This window comes from Dioszegia hungarica (genome assembly GCF_025882075.1).
Source record: "Dioszegia hungarica strain PDD-24b-2 chromosome Unknown MKK02contig_2, whole genome shotgun sequence".
NCBI classification, from domain to species: domain Eukaryota; kingdom Fungi; phylum Basidiomycota; class Tremellomycetes; order Tremellales; family Bulleribasidiaceae; genus Dioszegia; species Dioszegia hungarica.
The window spans coordinates 787898-801708 of NW_026515766.1; the positions used below are offsets into that span (position 1 = coordinate 787898).

At 55.3% G+C, this 13811-nt stretch overlaps 8 protein-coding genes across 8 annotated transcripts; 3 read left to right on the top strand and 5 right to left on the bottom strand.

The window, feature by feature from the left end:
* Nucleotides 1-22: 22 nt before the first annotated feature.
* Nucleotides 23-1548, bottom strand: MKK02DRAFT_18932 (Alpha/Beta hydrolase protein; the record flags this gene model as incomplete). Its single annotated transcript, XM_053086022.1, has 3 exons — nucleotides 23-511; nucleotides 542-1145; nucleotides 1175-1548. The coding sequence occupies 3 exons, from the start codon at nucleotides 1546-1548 to the stop codon at nucleotides 23-25; spliced, it is 1467 nt and encodes a 488-aa protein (XP_052949148.1).
* A 305-nt stretch (nucleotides 1549-1853) lies between these two features.
* MKK02DRAFT_19468 (uncharacterized protein) lies at nucleotides 1854-3620 on the bottom strand (the record flags this gene model as incomplete). Its single annotated transcript, XM_053086100.1, has 6 exons — nucleotides 1854-1930; nucleotides 1962-2780; nucleotides 2810-2877; nucleotides 2908-3197; nucleotides 3228-3518; nucleotides 3552-3620. 6 exons carry the CDS (start codon nucleotides 3618-3620, stop codon nucleotides 1854-1856), a joined length of 1614 nt encoding a protein of 537 aa, XP_052949149.1.
* An 81-nt stretch (nucleotides 3621-3701) lies between these two features.
* On the top strand, nucleotides 3702-4414 carry MKK02DRAFT_19181 (thymidylate kinase-domain-containing protein; the record flags this gene model as incomplete). The annotated part of the gene is made up of 4 exons (XM_053086049.1): nucleotides 3702-3819; nucleotides 3849-3957; nucleotides 3988-4075; nucleotides 4106-4414. The coding sequence occupies 4 exons, from the start codon at nucleotides 3702-3704 to the stop codon at nucleotides 4412-4414; spliced, it is 624 nt and encodes a 207-aa protein (XP_052949150.1).
* A 508-nt stretch (nucleotides 4415-4922) lies between these two features.
* Nucleotides 4923-6165, top strand: MKK02DRAFT_39674 (uncharacterized protein; the record flags this gene model as incomplete). Its single annotated transcript, XM_053090719.1, has 5 exons — nucleotides 4923-4946; nucleotides 4978-5126; nucleotides 5156-5484; nucleotides 5515-5862; nucleotides 5894-6165. The coding sequence occupies 5 exons, from the start codon at nucleotides 4923-4925 to the stop codon at nucleotides 6163-6165; spliced, it is 1122 nt and encodes a 373-aa protein (XP_052949151.1).
* A 66-nt stretch (nucleotides 6166-6231) lies between these two features.
* On the bottom strand, nucleotides 6232-7029 carry MKK02DRAFT_39675 (uncharacterized protein; the record flags this gene model as incomplete). Its single annotated transcript, XM_053090720.1, has 4 exons — nucleotides 6232-6378; nucleotides 6483-6819; nucleotides 6868-6926; nucleotides 6988-7029. The coding sequence occupies 4 exons, from the start codon at nucleotides 7027-7029 to the stop codon at nucleotides 6232-6234; spliced, it is 585 nt and encodes a 194-aa protein (XP_052949152.1).
* Nucleotides 7030-7171: 142 nt separating this feature from the next.
* MKK02DRAFT_39676 (peptidase M16) lies at nucleotides 7172-8606 on the top strand (the record flags this gene model as incomplete). The annotated part of the gene is made up of 6 exons (XM_053090721.1): nucleotides 7172-7384; nucleotides 7415-7536; nucleotides 7568-8348; nucleotides 8379-8456; nucleotides 8488-8558; nucleotides 8591-8606. 6 exons carry the CDS (start codon nucleotides 7172-7174, stop codon nucleotides 8604-8606), a joined length of 1281 nt encoding a protein of 426 aa, XP_052949153.1.
* A 49-nt stretch (nucleotides 8607-8655) lies between these two features.
* MKK02DRAFT_39677 (mitochondrial carrier domain-containing protein) lies at nucleotides 8656-11282 on the bottom strand (the record flags this gene model as incomplete). The annotated part of the gene is made up of 6 exons (XM_053090722.1): nucleotides 8656-9350; nucleotides 9382-9444; nucleotides 10563-10635; nucleotides 10668-10803; nucleotides 10833-10984; nucleotides 11016-11282. 6 exons carry the CDS (start codon nucleotides 11280-11282, stop codon nucleotides 8656-8658), a joined length of 1386 nt encoding a protein of 461 aa, XP_052949154.1.
* A 332-nt stretch (nucleotides 11283-11614) lies between these two features.
* On the bottom strand, nucleotides 11615-13710 carry MKK02DRAFT_35023 (uncharacterized protein; the record flags this gene model as incomplete). Its single annotated transcript, XM_053089059.1, has 14 exons — nucleotides 11615-11938; nucleotides 11969-12154; nucleotides 12185-12308; nucleotides 12340-12417; nucleotides 12449-12531; nucleotides 12553-12943; nucleotides 12973-13049; nucleotides 13110-13163; nucleotides 13195-13260; nucleotides 13291-13350; nucleotides 13382-13432; nucleotides 13517-13548; nucleotides 13580-13600; nucleotides 13632-13710. 14 exons carry the CDS (start codon nucleotides 13708-13710, stop codon nucleotides 11615-11617), a joined length of 1626 nt encoding a protein of 541 aa, XP_052949155.1.
* Between the last annotated feature and the right edge of the window lie 101 nt (nucleotides 13711-13811).

Genomic DNA, 13811 nt, shown 5'->3' on the forward strand with positions numbered 1-13811 from the left:
GATTGTATATACACTGCATGTATTACCACCGTGTAACGTCCGCTTCCGCCTCTCCGAACACGCTTTCCTTTTTGACGCCCCAACCTTCCACTTCCTTGCCATACTCCTCTACACTAATCTCTCTGACCATAAAGTACTCGGGCACCTTTCTTCTCAGCCAGCCCTCGATCCACCCATTGATCGCTTCAAACTCTAGCAGGAACCCATCATGCCCGTCCGGACTGGGAATAAGGACCAGCTCAGCCTCGGGGATGAAGGCAGCGATTTCTTTTTGCTCCGAGGTGGTGAATAGCCCGTCAGATTCGACGCCGATAACGAGTGCGGGGGGGAGGAGGGACAAGGCGAGCTGGATGGGGTCCTTTATGTCTGCGCCGTCGGCATCTGAGGGGACCGCCGGCAATGTGCAGGATAGATTTGGCGGGTCGACAAAGATGGAGGGATGCGACAGGTCATGCGTGTCGAGTTTCCGTGTAATGTGAATGTAGCAGTTTGCGTCGAAGCGGCCGGTGAACTGGGTAAGCTTTGTTCTAGGCAGGCTCACCTTGTCTCCCTGATATCTAAGATAACTCTGTGCGGAGAACACCTTGGGCTCGGTGACGCTCCGCCCGCTATTCCTTCGACTTCCCGAGGGTCGATACCCATCGTTGTGCTCCCGCCACGCCAGCTCGCTAGCAGCCTGGCGGTTCTTGGCCGCCAGATCTGCCGTGCTCGGCTCGCTCGGGTCTGTGGTCTCCTTGCCACCCATCACCCTCACGCCTCCCTTTGGCACACCTTTATCTAGCGTACCCGCCCTCCGTCCAAATCTCGCCTCGAAAGAGTCTCGAGATCGGTACGTCAGCAGCGCCGCCATGCGCGCCGCAGCGAGACCTCGCCCGGGCTGAGCACTCAGATCAACCCCACCCGGCAGGTCGTAGTAATAGCCGTCCCTGTATTCGGGGTCCGAGTAGATGGATTGTCTCTGAGCCTCTCCCCAGGATATACACCACGCCGAGTGGCGAGCCGACGTTGCGATGGGGATGATGTGCCGAACAAAGCCGGGTGGGGTATTGAGGGGGTATTCGAGACAGGTCATCCCGCCCATCGACCCGCCAATGACCGCTGCGACCGATTTAACGCCGAGGGATAAGAGAACCTGATAGTGAAGTCTGATTAGCAATGTTTGAGATAAACTCACCTGACGTCGTCCTTGACACTGCTCCCTGGCATCTCGGGTCCTCGTACGGCTCCAGCTTCATCCCGTGTCACTGAGCTGACGGTCCCGTATGGGCTTCCGATGACATTGGCGCAGAATATGAACCACCGTGTGGGGTCAAACGCCCTATCGAGACCTAGTAATGGTCCCCACCAGTCCTCCACGTCCGAGCTGCCAGTCAAGGCATGGCAAATGACCAGTACATTATCGCCTCGTGAGTTGAGCCGGCCCCATGTTTTGTATCCGACCTGGATGTTGGTGAGGACGGTGCCAGATTCGAGGGTGAATTTGGGGATGGGATGGAAGGATTGGTTAATGAGGGCAGCGTAGGGGTTGTCGTTGGGTATGGAGTTCATGATATGTATGGTAAGTTAGTACCTATAGAGCTGATGCATGTAGAGGTGACTGTTGGTTGACCGGGTTATCGACTCGTCGGAAATCTAGTCCGTGCGCAAGATTGTGAGCATCTGCTTCGCAAGGCTTCGCAGGCACTGCAGATGACCCTGGGAGGTGCCCAATATCATTCGACAGGTCGCCCCTGGGTGAGCCTGTGTCATACATGCGTGAAACATGAAGAAATCATAAATAATGCTACAAATCTGAGCCGGGTAGCTATATACAAGCTGTGCCTAAATTACCCCACATAGCGACGGTGCGCTCTTTATAAAGAATGAGTCTCAATGCCTACAATCTTGACCCCTCGCCGCCTCGGTGCCGCATCTGTCAACTGGTTACAGCCTAGAGTCAGCGTGATCGGAGCAGGACTCACCCCAGACATAGATTGTGTTTAGGTCAGGACACGCGTCCAGCAGATCCTTGAGGAGGAAGTCGGTGACCTGGCGACACCAGCCAAGGTTGAGTTGGGTGAGCTTGACGCAGCGGGTGAGGTGAGCGAGAGCGTCGGAGGATACCTCGCGCCAGCCAAGGATGCTGAGGGTGGTCAGGGTGGCAGCGGAGGATTCGATGAGGGAGATGAGAGCGGCGTCCGCGAGGTCATGTCCTTTTTCGAGATCGACGTGGGAGAGGTTGGTGAGGGTTTGGAAGAGGGTTGCTACACCAGCGTCGGTAAGCTCAGGCATGAGCGAGAGTTTTAGGGTGTGAAGGGGGAGCTTGGCAATGGTGGGGAGAATCTCGTCGGTGAGTTCTGGATGATCCAGTAAGGTGAGGGATTGCACCGTGGAAGGGAGGACGAAAGCTTCGTCGGACAAGTGATGGGTGGGAGAGGAGATGTCTAGGGATATGAGGGGGAATTGCGCGATGAGGGGTAGGAATGCGTTGTCGAGCTTTCCTATTTCATCCAAGCGCAGATGCTTTAGTTGCGGACACTGCGCGAGGAGGTTCTCGAGCAGAGCGAGATCGAACCGGGGGGATTGTGTGATGAGGAACGACTCGAGGTTGCAGTTTTCGAAGAGGGCTTTCCAACCAGCTTCTCGGACCAAAAACGGACCGTACAGCTCGATTATGCGGAGGGGCAGACGGGAGATATGGACGAGCGCGTCGGTGGTGAGTTGTCCACAGTAGTGGAGGCGTAAGGTGTAGAGATTGGGGCAGAGGTTGGCCATAGCGAGGTACGACTCGTGGACGAGGCCTGATCAGCAGCGTTGTGGGGATACTCACGAGTACAGTCATACATCACGAGCTCCTCTCTGTCGGAGGCGTAAAAGAGCTGCGCCGTTTCGGGTGTTCTATATTAGCTCGCTCGAGATTGAACTCACAGGAGACGGCCGCGAGAGATGATCCTGCAGACCTTGTCCATGTTGACATGGCCAATGTCGCCGAGCTGCTCGACGTCTTCAATGTACTTGCCGATGATCTGGATGCAGATGTCGCCGAGTCCGGGAGCACCGCGGCGGTCCTCGAAGCGCTTGACAGTGCGAGCTTCCTTTTGAGGGGCCTTCTTGGCCACCTTTTTTACTTTGGCTTTGGCAAAAGGGTCGATCCCGAGAGCATAGCAGCAGGGAACGCAGAGATGCCCGCCTTTTGGTCGTGGCTTGGTGTACGCGGTCTAATCAGCACCGATAGCGGATCTACTCACGACTGTGAATTGCTTGTCACATTCGGCACACGTCATGAACTCGCCGACCGCTTGGAGGCTATCGTGCTGAACCGGTGCGTCCAGGTCGTCCGAGTTCATTGACGCCGAGCGGGCTCGTTTCCCATCTGCGACCGTGCTCGGACCTGCTTCCACATTGCGAGCAGTGACTGCGCCCGCTGGGTCAAGCTCAGCGGTGGGGTCGATGACTGGACCATCCGCGGCGAGCTGCCCATTGATGGCTGTTGAGTTGCCCCAGGTAGTGAGGGGCGCGCTAGGCTGAACGCCGAGACCCTGTCATTAGCGGCGGTGTGCAGTGAGGCTTACAGCTAGGAAGGATGTGAGCGCTGATGCTGGCCCTCTGACTGCGCCTGTTCCTCGTCTTGCTCTGGACATGATGTAGGATGTAGAAAGTGAAACGAAAAAGAAGTCGGATCAAGCCGACAGTAGTCCGGTCAACTCTACCTCGTCATCGTTATGAGGGGTAAATTCATTGTACTCGAAGGCTTGGATAGGTCAGGCAAGTCTACCCAAGTGGACAGACTCATCCAGCGTCTCGAGCAGGATGGTCCAGCGAGGCTGCAAAAGTTCCCAGGTGGGTCAAGGTGTAATCAAGCTCATCAGACCGCACAACCTCGATTGGCAAGATGATTGACGCGTATCTTCAGTCCAAGACCGAGATGGATGACCGAGCCATCCACTTGCTCTTTAGCGCCAATAGATGGGAGTGCTCGTGAGTGGACTGTAAACGGCGCTGAGGCAGGAAGCGAATACGAGAGGATATAGCCAAAGGCATTACGGTCGTTGCGGATCGCTACGCGTTCTCTGGGATCGCATTTTCTGCAGCCAAGGTGGGCGAGACTATGACACAGCTGATGCAGGGACTACCCTTCGACTATTGCCTCGCGCCAGACGAGGGTCTACCCCTCCCTGATGTGGTCATCAACCTGTCGCTCTCGCCCGAGGACGCCGCCAAGCGGGGCCAGTACGGCGAGGAGAAGTACGAAACGCTGGACATGCAGGAGCGGACGCGAGCTCAATTCAAGCTGGTAGCCAGAGAGATGGAGAGGAGGCATCCGGGGAGGTGGAAAGACGTGGATGCGGCTGGGAGTGTGGAAGAGGTTGGGGAGCGGATTCGGCAGGTTGTGGGGGTGGAGGTGGATACCGAACTGGGGCAGCTTTGGATGTAGAGCGTGGTGGTTGTGTGAGGTGAGGGCGCCGCAGGAGGCGCTATATGATACATGGTCTATTGGGGTGCTGGGTATATGGTGTACAGGTCACTGGAACGCAAGTTTTGCTGTAATCAGCGTTGGCCACCAATCCACTTACTCATCTCTCCTCTAAAAATCTCCTCCTGCCCCTCTCGTTCATCATTACGACGACATTTTCTCTGCCCGGACTTTCTAGTCTCGCCTCTGCGTTGGATCGGTCGCCAGATCGGACGGGACAAGGGAAAGCGACCACGACGAGGGCGCCGAGGAATGTTGCTGTGAACAGGGAGGATAGTAGGGATCGCTGGCCCCGCCCAAAGTAGCGCATGAGCAGGGGCGCCATGAAGTGTGTGTTGTAGGTGTGGACGGCCCCGATGTAGAGTGGGGATGGATGGATGGATTGTTGGAAAAAGAGTTGACATAAGGCGGCGGGTGGCGGAAATAAGGAGCTCCGCAACGATCCATTCTTGACTTTTGACATATCATCATGCTCTCCAAACGCTCACAAACAGTAGGTCACGGCGAGGCGAAGCTCATGATAGATCGTATCCATAGGGAGATCCTTCGCGACCGCTGTGTCCACCCCTAGTGCAAGGCGGAAACTCCCCGCGGACGGCCTCAGCTTTGGTGACTTTGCCTCGGGCGATGTCTTGCCAGTATCTGAGCGTGTGATTCTCGGCAACACCTCACAGTGAGTTTGCATAAGACAGTGCTGATCAGACCACGTCTCCCCTCCTTCCTCAAACACCCCATCCCCTCGGGCAAGTCCTATACCGAAATCAAGAAGGATCTGCGCGGACTGGGATTACATACCGTATGCGAAGAGGCGAAATGCCCCAACATCGGCGACTGTTGGGGCGGCGACAAGGGTCAGGCGACAGCGACCATCATGCTTATGGGTGACCAGTGTACGCGGGGGTGCCGATTCTGCTCTGTCAAGACATCCAGGCTTCCACCACCGCTTGATGTGCACGAACCAGAGAATACGGCGGAAGCGATCAGCCGGTGGGGTTTGGGGTATATCGTGTTGACCAGTGTGGATCGAGATGGTGAGTGGTGTGTGGATCGTGCTGATGTAGATCTTATTGATGGGGGCGCAAATCACATTGCGCAGACAATCAGCAAAATCAAGCAAAAGGCGCCGTCCATCCTGGTCGAAGCCCTGACGCCGGACTTTGCGGGCAAGGGGGCAGAAGCGGTCCACCTCGTCGCCACTTCTGGGCTGGATGTCTTTGCGCATAACGTCGAGACGGTCGAGCGATGTACGCCTTTCGTTCGCGATCGTCGAGCCGGATTCCAGCAGAGTCTGACGGTGTTGGAGGAGGCCAAGAAGGCGGCACGTGCGGCCAACAAGGAGATCCTCACCAAGACGAGTATCATGCTGGGCGTGGGAGAAGAGGCGGACGAGATTATGGAGACACTGAGACGTGAGTCGGGCTTTGTACAAGCTGACGGCAGGACTTCGCGCATCAGATGTGGATGTAGTCACATTTGGTCAATACATGCGGCCAACCAAGCGACATATGAAGGTGGATCGTTATGTGTTGCCAGAGGAGTTTGCCAAGTGGAAGGATGTGGCCGAGGGGATGGGGTTCCTGTATGTGGCGAGTGGGCCGCTGGTACGATCGAGCTATAAGGCGGGAGAGTTCTTTATTGAGAATGTGCTGAAGAAGAGAAGGGCAAGGGCTCAGGTAGAGGAGGGGGCTATGGGAGACAGAGCAACGGTGTAATAAATGTAACATTCCTGGTTCATATCGTGTTCAGTCCGGGGCATACTATCGCCTCTACCGGTTGATCTATACATCGCCACCTAAGTCTCGCAACATCCCTTTGAGCTCCTCAATAGTCGCATCCCGTTCCTTGATTGTCGCCTGGAGCTGGTTGATCGTCTTTCTAAACCCTTCCTTGGCTTTCTCCGCCGCGCTTAGCAGTCTATCCTGCCGCTGTATATGTTCAGGAAGGTCGCCGAGGACTTCGAGTGCAGACACATATCGCGTAGTCTCCGAGATGAAAGGGTTCTAATCAGCAAAGTCAGGCGAGGACTCACTTCTCGTCTTGGCGTTTCCTCGTCTTCTCGTTTCCGCTTGCGCGTGTCCTCGGCCATGGCCTGCAGGCGGTTCTGGAATGGGGTGCCAGAGTTACTTTGAGAAGGCTGCGAGGACCCAGGGGTACTGGCAATGGCTTGTCGCTCGAGATCATCCGTGTCGACCTGATCCCAATCGATCTCGGGTAAAGGTTGGGAGAGTGGGGCTCGAGATGGGGTGGGTCGAGACGGGGGTGGTCGAGATGGGGTGGGCCGTGAGGGCGTAGTGGGTGTCTGGTTCTTATCCAGCTCATCCGCCCATACAAAGAATTTGCATCGCTTGTCATCGTTGCGGTCCAAGCTGCAAGTGTAAAAAGATCTGATCAGCCAGAGTTTAGGACAATCGCACCTGCCTGGGTTCTTGGTATGAGGACCAGAAGTGAAGAAGGATGCTTTGCGTTTGTGGCCCTGGCGTCAGTGGGGTCGGGCCTAAGCTTACTGAGCACAAGACTACCCCGTCAGCATCTACTGGTGTTGGCTTGATCTGTGTCCGTGAAGGTGCGCGTGACATTGTACATGTACAGTGGGGAGTGGGGAAGTGGAGGAAGGTTCCGTTGGAAGTCACAAGTGCCACAAATCGGAGCAAGCCGGAGATACGTTTAACTGCATTCCCGTTGGTCAATCTCACTTTATACTTCATACATACATCAACAATGTCATTCCTACCAGCCATCAGGCGACAGGCTGCCCTCACAGCGAGGAGGTCTTACGCCACCGTATCCGAAGCCGCAGGCGTAAAAGTCGTCGGTATCGATTCGGGCGTTCTTCCCGCGGCAACAACCAGCATCACCGTCGTGGTCAAAGCTGGCGCTCGATATGAGACTCAACCGGGTATCGCGCACGTTCTCAAGAACTTCGCCTTCAAGGTGAGCACACGAATGACCACGCTGATGTAGTCTACTGCCTCGGGATCTGCGTTGAAAACCGCCCGCGAAACGGAGCTCTATGGAGGTGTACTTTCCGCCGCGTTGGGCAGGGAGCACTTGTTCTTGACGGCCGAATTCTTGAGAGGCGACGAGTAGGTATCGGTCTGGCTGCGCTAATGGCAGGAACCACTTTTTAGACCTCCTCGCGTCGGTCCTCTCTTCCACCCACTACTACCCCCACGAATATGCCGAGCTCGTCCTTCCCACCATCCAGAGCGAGTCTATCTCGGCTCTCGCATCCAGCAGCACCATCGCCATGGATGCTGCACACAGCATTGCATTCCGGCGCGGACTGGGCAACTCGCTCTACGCCTCTCCCCACTCGCCTGTCTCGGCCGCCGATGTCAAGGGCTTTGCCCAAAAAGCCTTTGCCAAGTCCAACATTGCGGTCCTCGGCGCGGGTATCTCCACGGACGCGCTGAGCAAGGCGGTTCAGTCGGCGTTTGGTTCGGGATCCGGAGGGGCGGCATTGTCGGGCGGATCTTCGCAGTACTTTGGCGGAGAATCGCGCATCGCTTCGCACGATCAGCCAACGATGATTCTGGCGTTCGGCTCGGCTGGTGAGGCATCAGCAGATATGAAGGTGCTGCCTCACCTTCTCGGCGGCGAGACGGCGGTCAAGTGGTCGACGGGGAGCTCGCCCCTCAGCCAGGCGGCGGCCAAGGTGACTGGAGCGAGCGCCAAGGCGTTCCTGATGCCGTACTCTGATGCGTCGCTCTTCGGCGTTGTGGTGACGGCTCCCACAAGCGAGGGTGTCGCATCAGTCGCCAAGGAGGTTGCAGGGTTGATGAAGGCTGGGAAGGGCAAGGATGAGGAGATTAAGCGGGCTGTGGCCAAGGCCAAGTTTTACGAGGCGACTCTTCTGGAACGGCACGAATCGTTGATTGCTACCGCTGGAGCAGCAGTAAGTTTCACAAAGGGACTCTGCTGAAAGATCTTTTCTGGCAACATGCCCACACCAGATTCGTCATTCGCTGCACTTGCCAAGGTCTCGGCTTCATCACTGGAAAAGGTGGGTCAGAGTCTGGGCGAGCTGACAATAGGCCTCGTCAGAGCTGTTCAAGGGCAAGCCAACGGTCATCGCTGTCGGGGATTTGGCAAAGCTTCCTTACGCGTACGTCAAAGAATATACAAAGCTTACATCAGGGACGAACTCTTCTAGATTACTGGTAAAATGCGACCACTCCTTGCTCGAGCCTACGTTAGCTCTATCAAGCATGAACGCACCTTTGTTTGACAACCATCATGACCCCTTGCTGGACCAGCCCTTTGAGGAGCTGTCCCTCGATACCTTTAAAGAGCCCGCTGATTCCTTCTTCGCGGATGATCCGTTTGTAGGGGCCAAAGCGGTCGCGAGACCGGCCGGACAGGCTGAGCGATTTGGCCAAGATGAGAGGGTACAGGGGGATCGTGGCGAGCGCATTGGAAATGGCCGCGACGGCAAAGGTCGTGGAGGCGGACGGGTGACGAGGGAGAAGAGCGTTATGGAAGTAAAGGGTCAAGCTGGGGAGGAGCGCCAAGGACGCCGCCGAGAGTGGGATGTGGAAAAGCCCAAGCACGCCGCCCTCCTTGAGCATATTGCTCAGTGTCTTGCTGATACTCTCTGGCTCCTCTCCCAGCTGCTGGCGGATGCATACCGCCGAGATGGGAAGTGCGAGGCGCTTGGACGCAACGCCAGCGATCGTCCCAATGAGGATCTCTGCTGACGCAGCGGCGGCGCCGTGCTCCGCGGGCGTCAGATCTCGGCGCTTGCGCCACTGATGGGCGGCGCGCTCGAGAGAGGCGTAGATCAAAAAGTAAAGGAAGCTGGAGAGGATGGTGGAGAGGGTGTCGGCAGTGAGACCGGCATATAGCCGGGTGTACCCGTGTCGATTGACGAGTTGTAGAAGGGTCTTGATGAGGGAGACTGTATAAGCAATGCCTCAGCTTGGACCTACCCTTCTTGACATTATGCTGCATGCGGGTGGTAGCGAGGTCTAGAGGGAAGACGATGGCGTTGCCTAGGGCCGAGCCTAATGCCCCGGTGGTGGCTTGAAGCAAAGGTGGGAGCTTGGATGTCATGATGAGATGCAACGTAAACAAATTCAGTTTGCGAATTCACTTCTTAGACTTTAAGCCCCTGTGCTCACGCTAGCAACAGCGAGATAGGGGCTTAGTCAACGCTCGTACAAGGTGCCTATCGCGCGCAAGCTTGTGCTTTGGGCGTATATCAGAAGCGAACATCGAAGCTCGAGCGCATCACTACCGCAGAGGAATGCGCCAGGGTTCAGCGCCGCCGAGCAACACTGTGCCTTGTGGCTTGATGGTGGATGCATTACCATATCTCTGGATACTTAAGGTCAGCAAGGATGTACTCTGCGCGTATGCCGCATGTCGTGGGGTGCCGAAGCTGATGGCTTTGCCGACTCGTTGCAACATATCGAAGAAGTGAGTTGAAATTATACATTTCTGACCTCAGGACAGCACATCGGGATCTAGCGGCAGGTAAGACTACTATGGTCCTAGCTGATAGTGACTCGCTCCGCCTAATCCGAATGATGCGACCCAATGAGCAAGGCGAGCTGGAGGAGTGGTGGAATGTGTATTACGAGTGGGTTTAAAGATGACTGCGCTGATAGGCAATATCCTCTACACGCGTCGCCGAAGCATCTCTGCGTCTACAGTCGCGGCAGTGCGTTCTGACATAGCCCTGCTGATGTAGCTTGGTGGTTTCCTGATCCCGGACGAGACGACAACAGCTTGCCTTTCTTCGTCCCTTCCGGAACATTTCTGTAGGTCGTATTTTGATAGAGCTGATGACAGGGATCTACAGGTGTGTTTCCCGTCAACCTGGCTGACCCAGCGATACGATCTTCGCCTCCCAGATGGAACCGTGGTATCAAATGGTGAGTCACATTCTAGCGGAGCTAAAGCCAGTCCTACAGTATGTGACCCGTCGAATACGCTGATCCAGGCGATACATTGGCGCAGACGAACCTTGGCTGTCTGACTATGTGACATGTACGTATCGCCTTTGTCAAGCTGATTTAGACAATCTCAACTTGGTGACGCTGGATATGGATGCTGGGGATATACCATGCTAGAAGACTGTCATTAGCCCAGTCCGACCTAGACGTACGCTTGTTCACGAGGTCCGATCCTATGGCCGAGCCCGCTCCGAATCCGAGCCCTCCCACTGCGCTATGCCCAAGCTAAGATCAGCCTCGCCAAAAGCCCTACTCACCGTTGACCCTATCTTTCCAAATCTTCCATTCTTGCGATCCTCCTGCACTACCACCTGGGGGTATGGCGGCTGAGGGGGTTGGTACGGCTGTGGGGGAAGGTACGGCTGAGGCGACTGGTACGGCACTACAGATTGTCTACGTCAGCTCGTTCGAACGAGACGTACATTTTCTCCACGTAATTGCTGGGGAAGATCCCTCGATGGTTGCGAGGATACTGCTCGCCCTGCGGTATGACTCGACCTCGATACCACTGCTCGTTTACTTCCTCGTCAATTATGATCTCATCCCCCGCTCTGAACCGTAGATCGTCCGCTTCCTGCCATCAGCTCTGAATATGCAGCACCTACATTTCCAGTATAGTCCCATAGTGCCTTCCCCCTGGATTCTCGTGATCTCTGCGGTACTGGAGGAGGTGCAGTGGCGATTGTCATCTGACTAAATGCCGCGTCCAGCTTTGAGCTGAGAGCCGGGAAGGGACCATTTGGCGGGGGTAGTTTGGTGCGAATGGCATCTGCATCGCCGGCTGGTAGGACGTTGAGCTGCTCGAGTATTGACAACGAAGCGCGAATTTGGTTGATAAGATGCGAGGTGAGAACGTGCGCGGGATCGGCCATTCTGTAGTATGTGGGCTCTGTATATCGTGTCACTGCCTGTCGTCTGTGGTGCTGAGCTGGTCGATACTGGCGCCTGCGGGGAGATACTAAACCGAGATATGGGATATCAGTGAACGTTTGAAATCTGAAACGCTGAGACGAGGCGATGAAACGCGGAAGCTAAAGCGCAGCAGCGGCCTCAAAGTCGCTTGCCCGCGGGTCGATCCTCCGGGGCATTGTGATGAGCTGCGCACAAGCATACCGACAAAGTCTGACAGCAAGATATATCGCTGGAGGAGACCTGATATATGCTACGTTCAAAGTGGATAAGACTACATTACAACTGAACTCGACTACTTCCCCTTCAGCCACGCCATCATACTCCCCTTTGGCTCCTTCTTGTCTGGGTCCTTCTTTGGCTTCTTTGGTGTCCGCTTTTTCGCCTCGCCAATAGCGTCCTTATTCAGACACCAGTCTATGTGCTCGTTGAGGTCCTGATTGGACGTCCCGGGCCCGAGGGCTTTGCCGCAGATTGGGCAGACCGGTCCGAGAAGGTGATCTTTGGTGACAGGGGGTACAAAGTCGCCTTCCTCCAGCTCGTCGTCGTCGTCCTCGAGGGAAAGATCGATAGGCTCGGGCGTTGGTTCTCGAGTTTTTGCCGACGTCTTTGCGAAAAACTATGTAAGCACAGCAGACCCATAGCTCACCTTTTGTATACCGTCGCTCTCGGGAACGGTAAGATCCTTCAATGTTGACATGCGTATCCCGAGTAGGCGAATACGCAAGGGCAATTCTCTGCGCAGGAGCTCCTGGGCGATAGGAAGAATCTCGGCTGAAGTCGAAATGTATCGCTTGACCGACTGAGCTCGAGTTTTGTTGACATAGGTGTGAAGCTAAGTAAGCAGCGTCCAACAATGACGAACCTTGTACTTGACAGTAACAGTCTTGCCAGCATACTGCAGGGTAGTCATATCCTTTTCCAGTTCCTCGGCAATATTGGCCAGCTCGGCGAGAATCTCCTCGTTGTCGGTCTTGTCTCGGAAAGTCCTAACTTCAGCCCAGACTTGTTTTAACTCACCGCTCAACACCGACGCTCTTCCGCTCCTCTCGCTTCCCTGGCGCAACCTTGTTGTCTGCAATCCCAAGGTATGCTTTGCTGTCGTAAGCACAGCAAAATATGAACTCGCCTGAGGTTCCGAAAGTTGAACCAATGATCCATCACCAGGAGCTCGGCTCGGTGCGTGTAGATATCGCCGCAGGTCTGCATCAGCTGAGCAGAAGAACGACTCACCTCCACACCTAGACCCTCCAGGCAGCGCTCCGTTACTCGCCCAAAGCCTGGTATCTTGCGCACGGGCAAATCCCGCATGAACCTTGTGATGACGTTGCGGTCAAAATCCAAGAGAAACTGCCCATTAGGCTTGTTCTTGTCCGAGCAAATCTTGGCGAGCATCCGATTTGGTGCGATCCCAGCGGAGATCGTGAGCTGCGTCTTTTCCTCGACCTGTGCTCGAAGCTGCGAGACGACATCGACCGCCGCCATATCATGGGCTGCCATATACCCGGTGATATTGAGATATCCCTCGTCGAGACTGGCCATCATTAGGTTCTCGTCGTACTGGAGCAGCACCTCGCGGACGGATTTGCTCGCGGCAATGTAGCGATCAAAATTGAGAGGAACACTGATCAGCAGAGTCGGACAGCTACTTACAGGATGATGTGAGGACAGAGCTTCTTGGCGATAAAACCAGCCATTCCAGAGCGGCACCCAAACTTGCGTGCTTCGTACTACAGTCAGCGAGTCCATAAGAGACTTACCGAGGCGGTAGTAAGGACGCCCTGACCGACACCAAACGGTTTGCCTTTGAGCGAAGGGTCCATCAACACCTCTACCGATGCGTACTGATGTGAGCTGATTATGAGGGAGACTTACAAATGCGTCCATATCGACGTGAATAATGGTCTGGGTCAGGTCTCTCGTGGACTCTACTTCGAGTAACTGGTGAGCTTTGTCAAGTTTTCGACCTACTATGCGATCCGCATCTGTCTCGAGCTTTTCGCGCGAGGCATCCTGCATCAGGCTGTCTCGCTACAGTCAGCTCTGTCAGCATCGTTCCCACCTTGTTGCGAAACCAGGTGATCTTCTCTGTGAGCTCCTCATCTTTCCGCACCTGATTGTTGTAAAATCTGATCAGCAGCGTCGTTATTGGGCCTACTTTGATCCCTGGTATCAGCTTAGCTTCACCTGTGCTCACCTTGGAGGCTTCGGCGATGATTCGGTTGATTTCTATCATTAGCAGGGTCGGAGCTCTACGTACCCGTCTGATCTCGCACGAGACCTAAATTCAGCTTGATCTACCAAGCACTCACCTGCCTTGCCCACGCTAGGACCCGCTAGACTGCGCTCAAAGTCGCGCTTGCGCTTCTCTTTGGCGTCCACCTCTGACATGTCATGGATGACACAACGTTGAGAGTTGGTTGAGAGGCAATGTTGACAAGATTGTGCCTGAAATGCCGAGAATCACATTAATCAGATGGTCGATAGCGTCA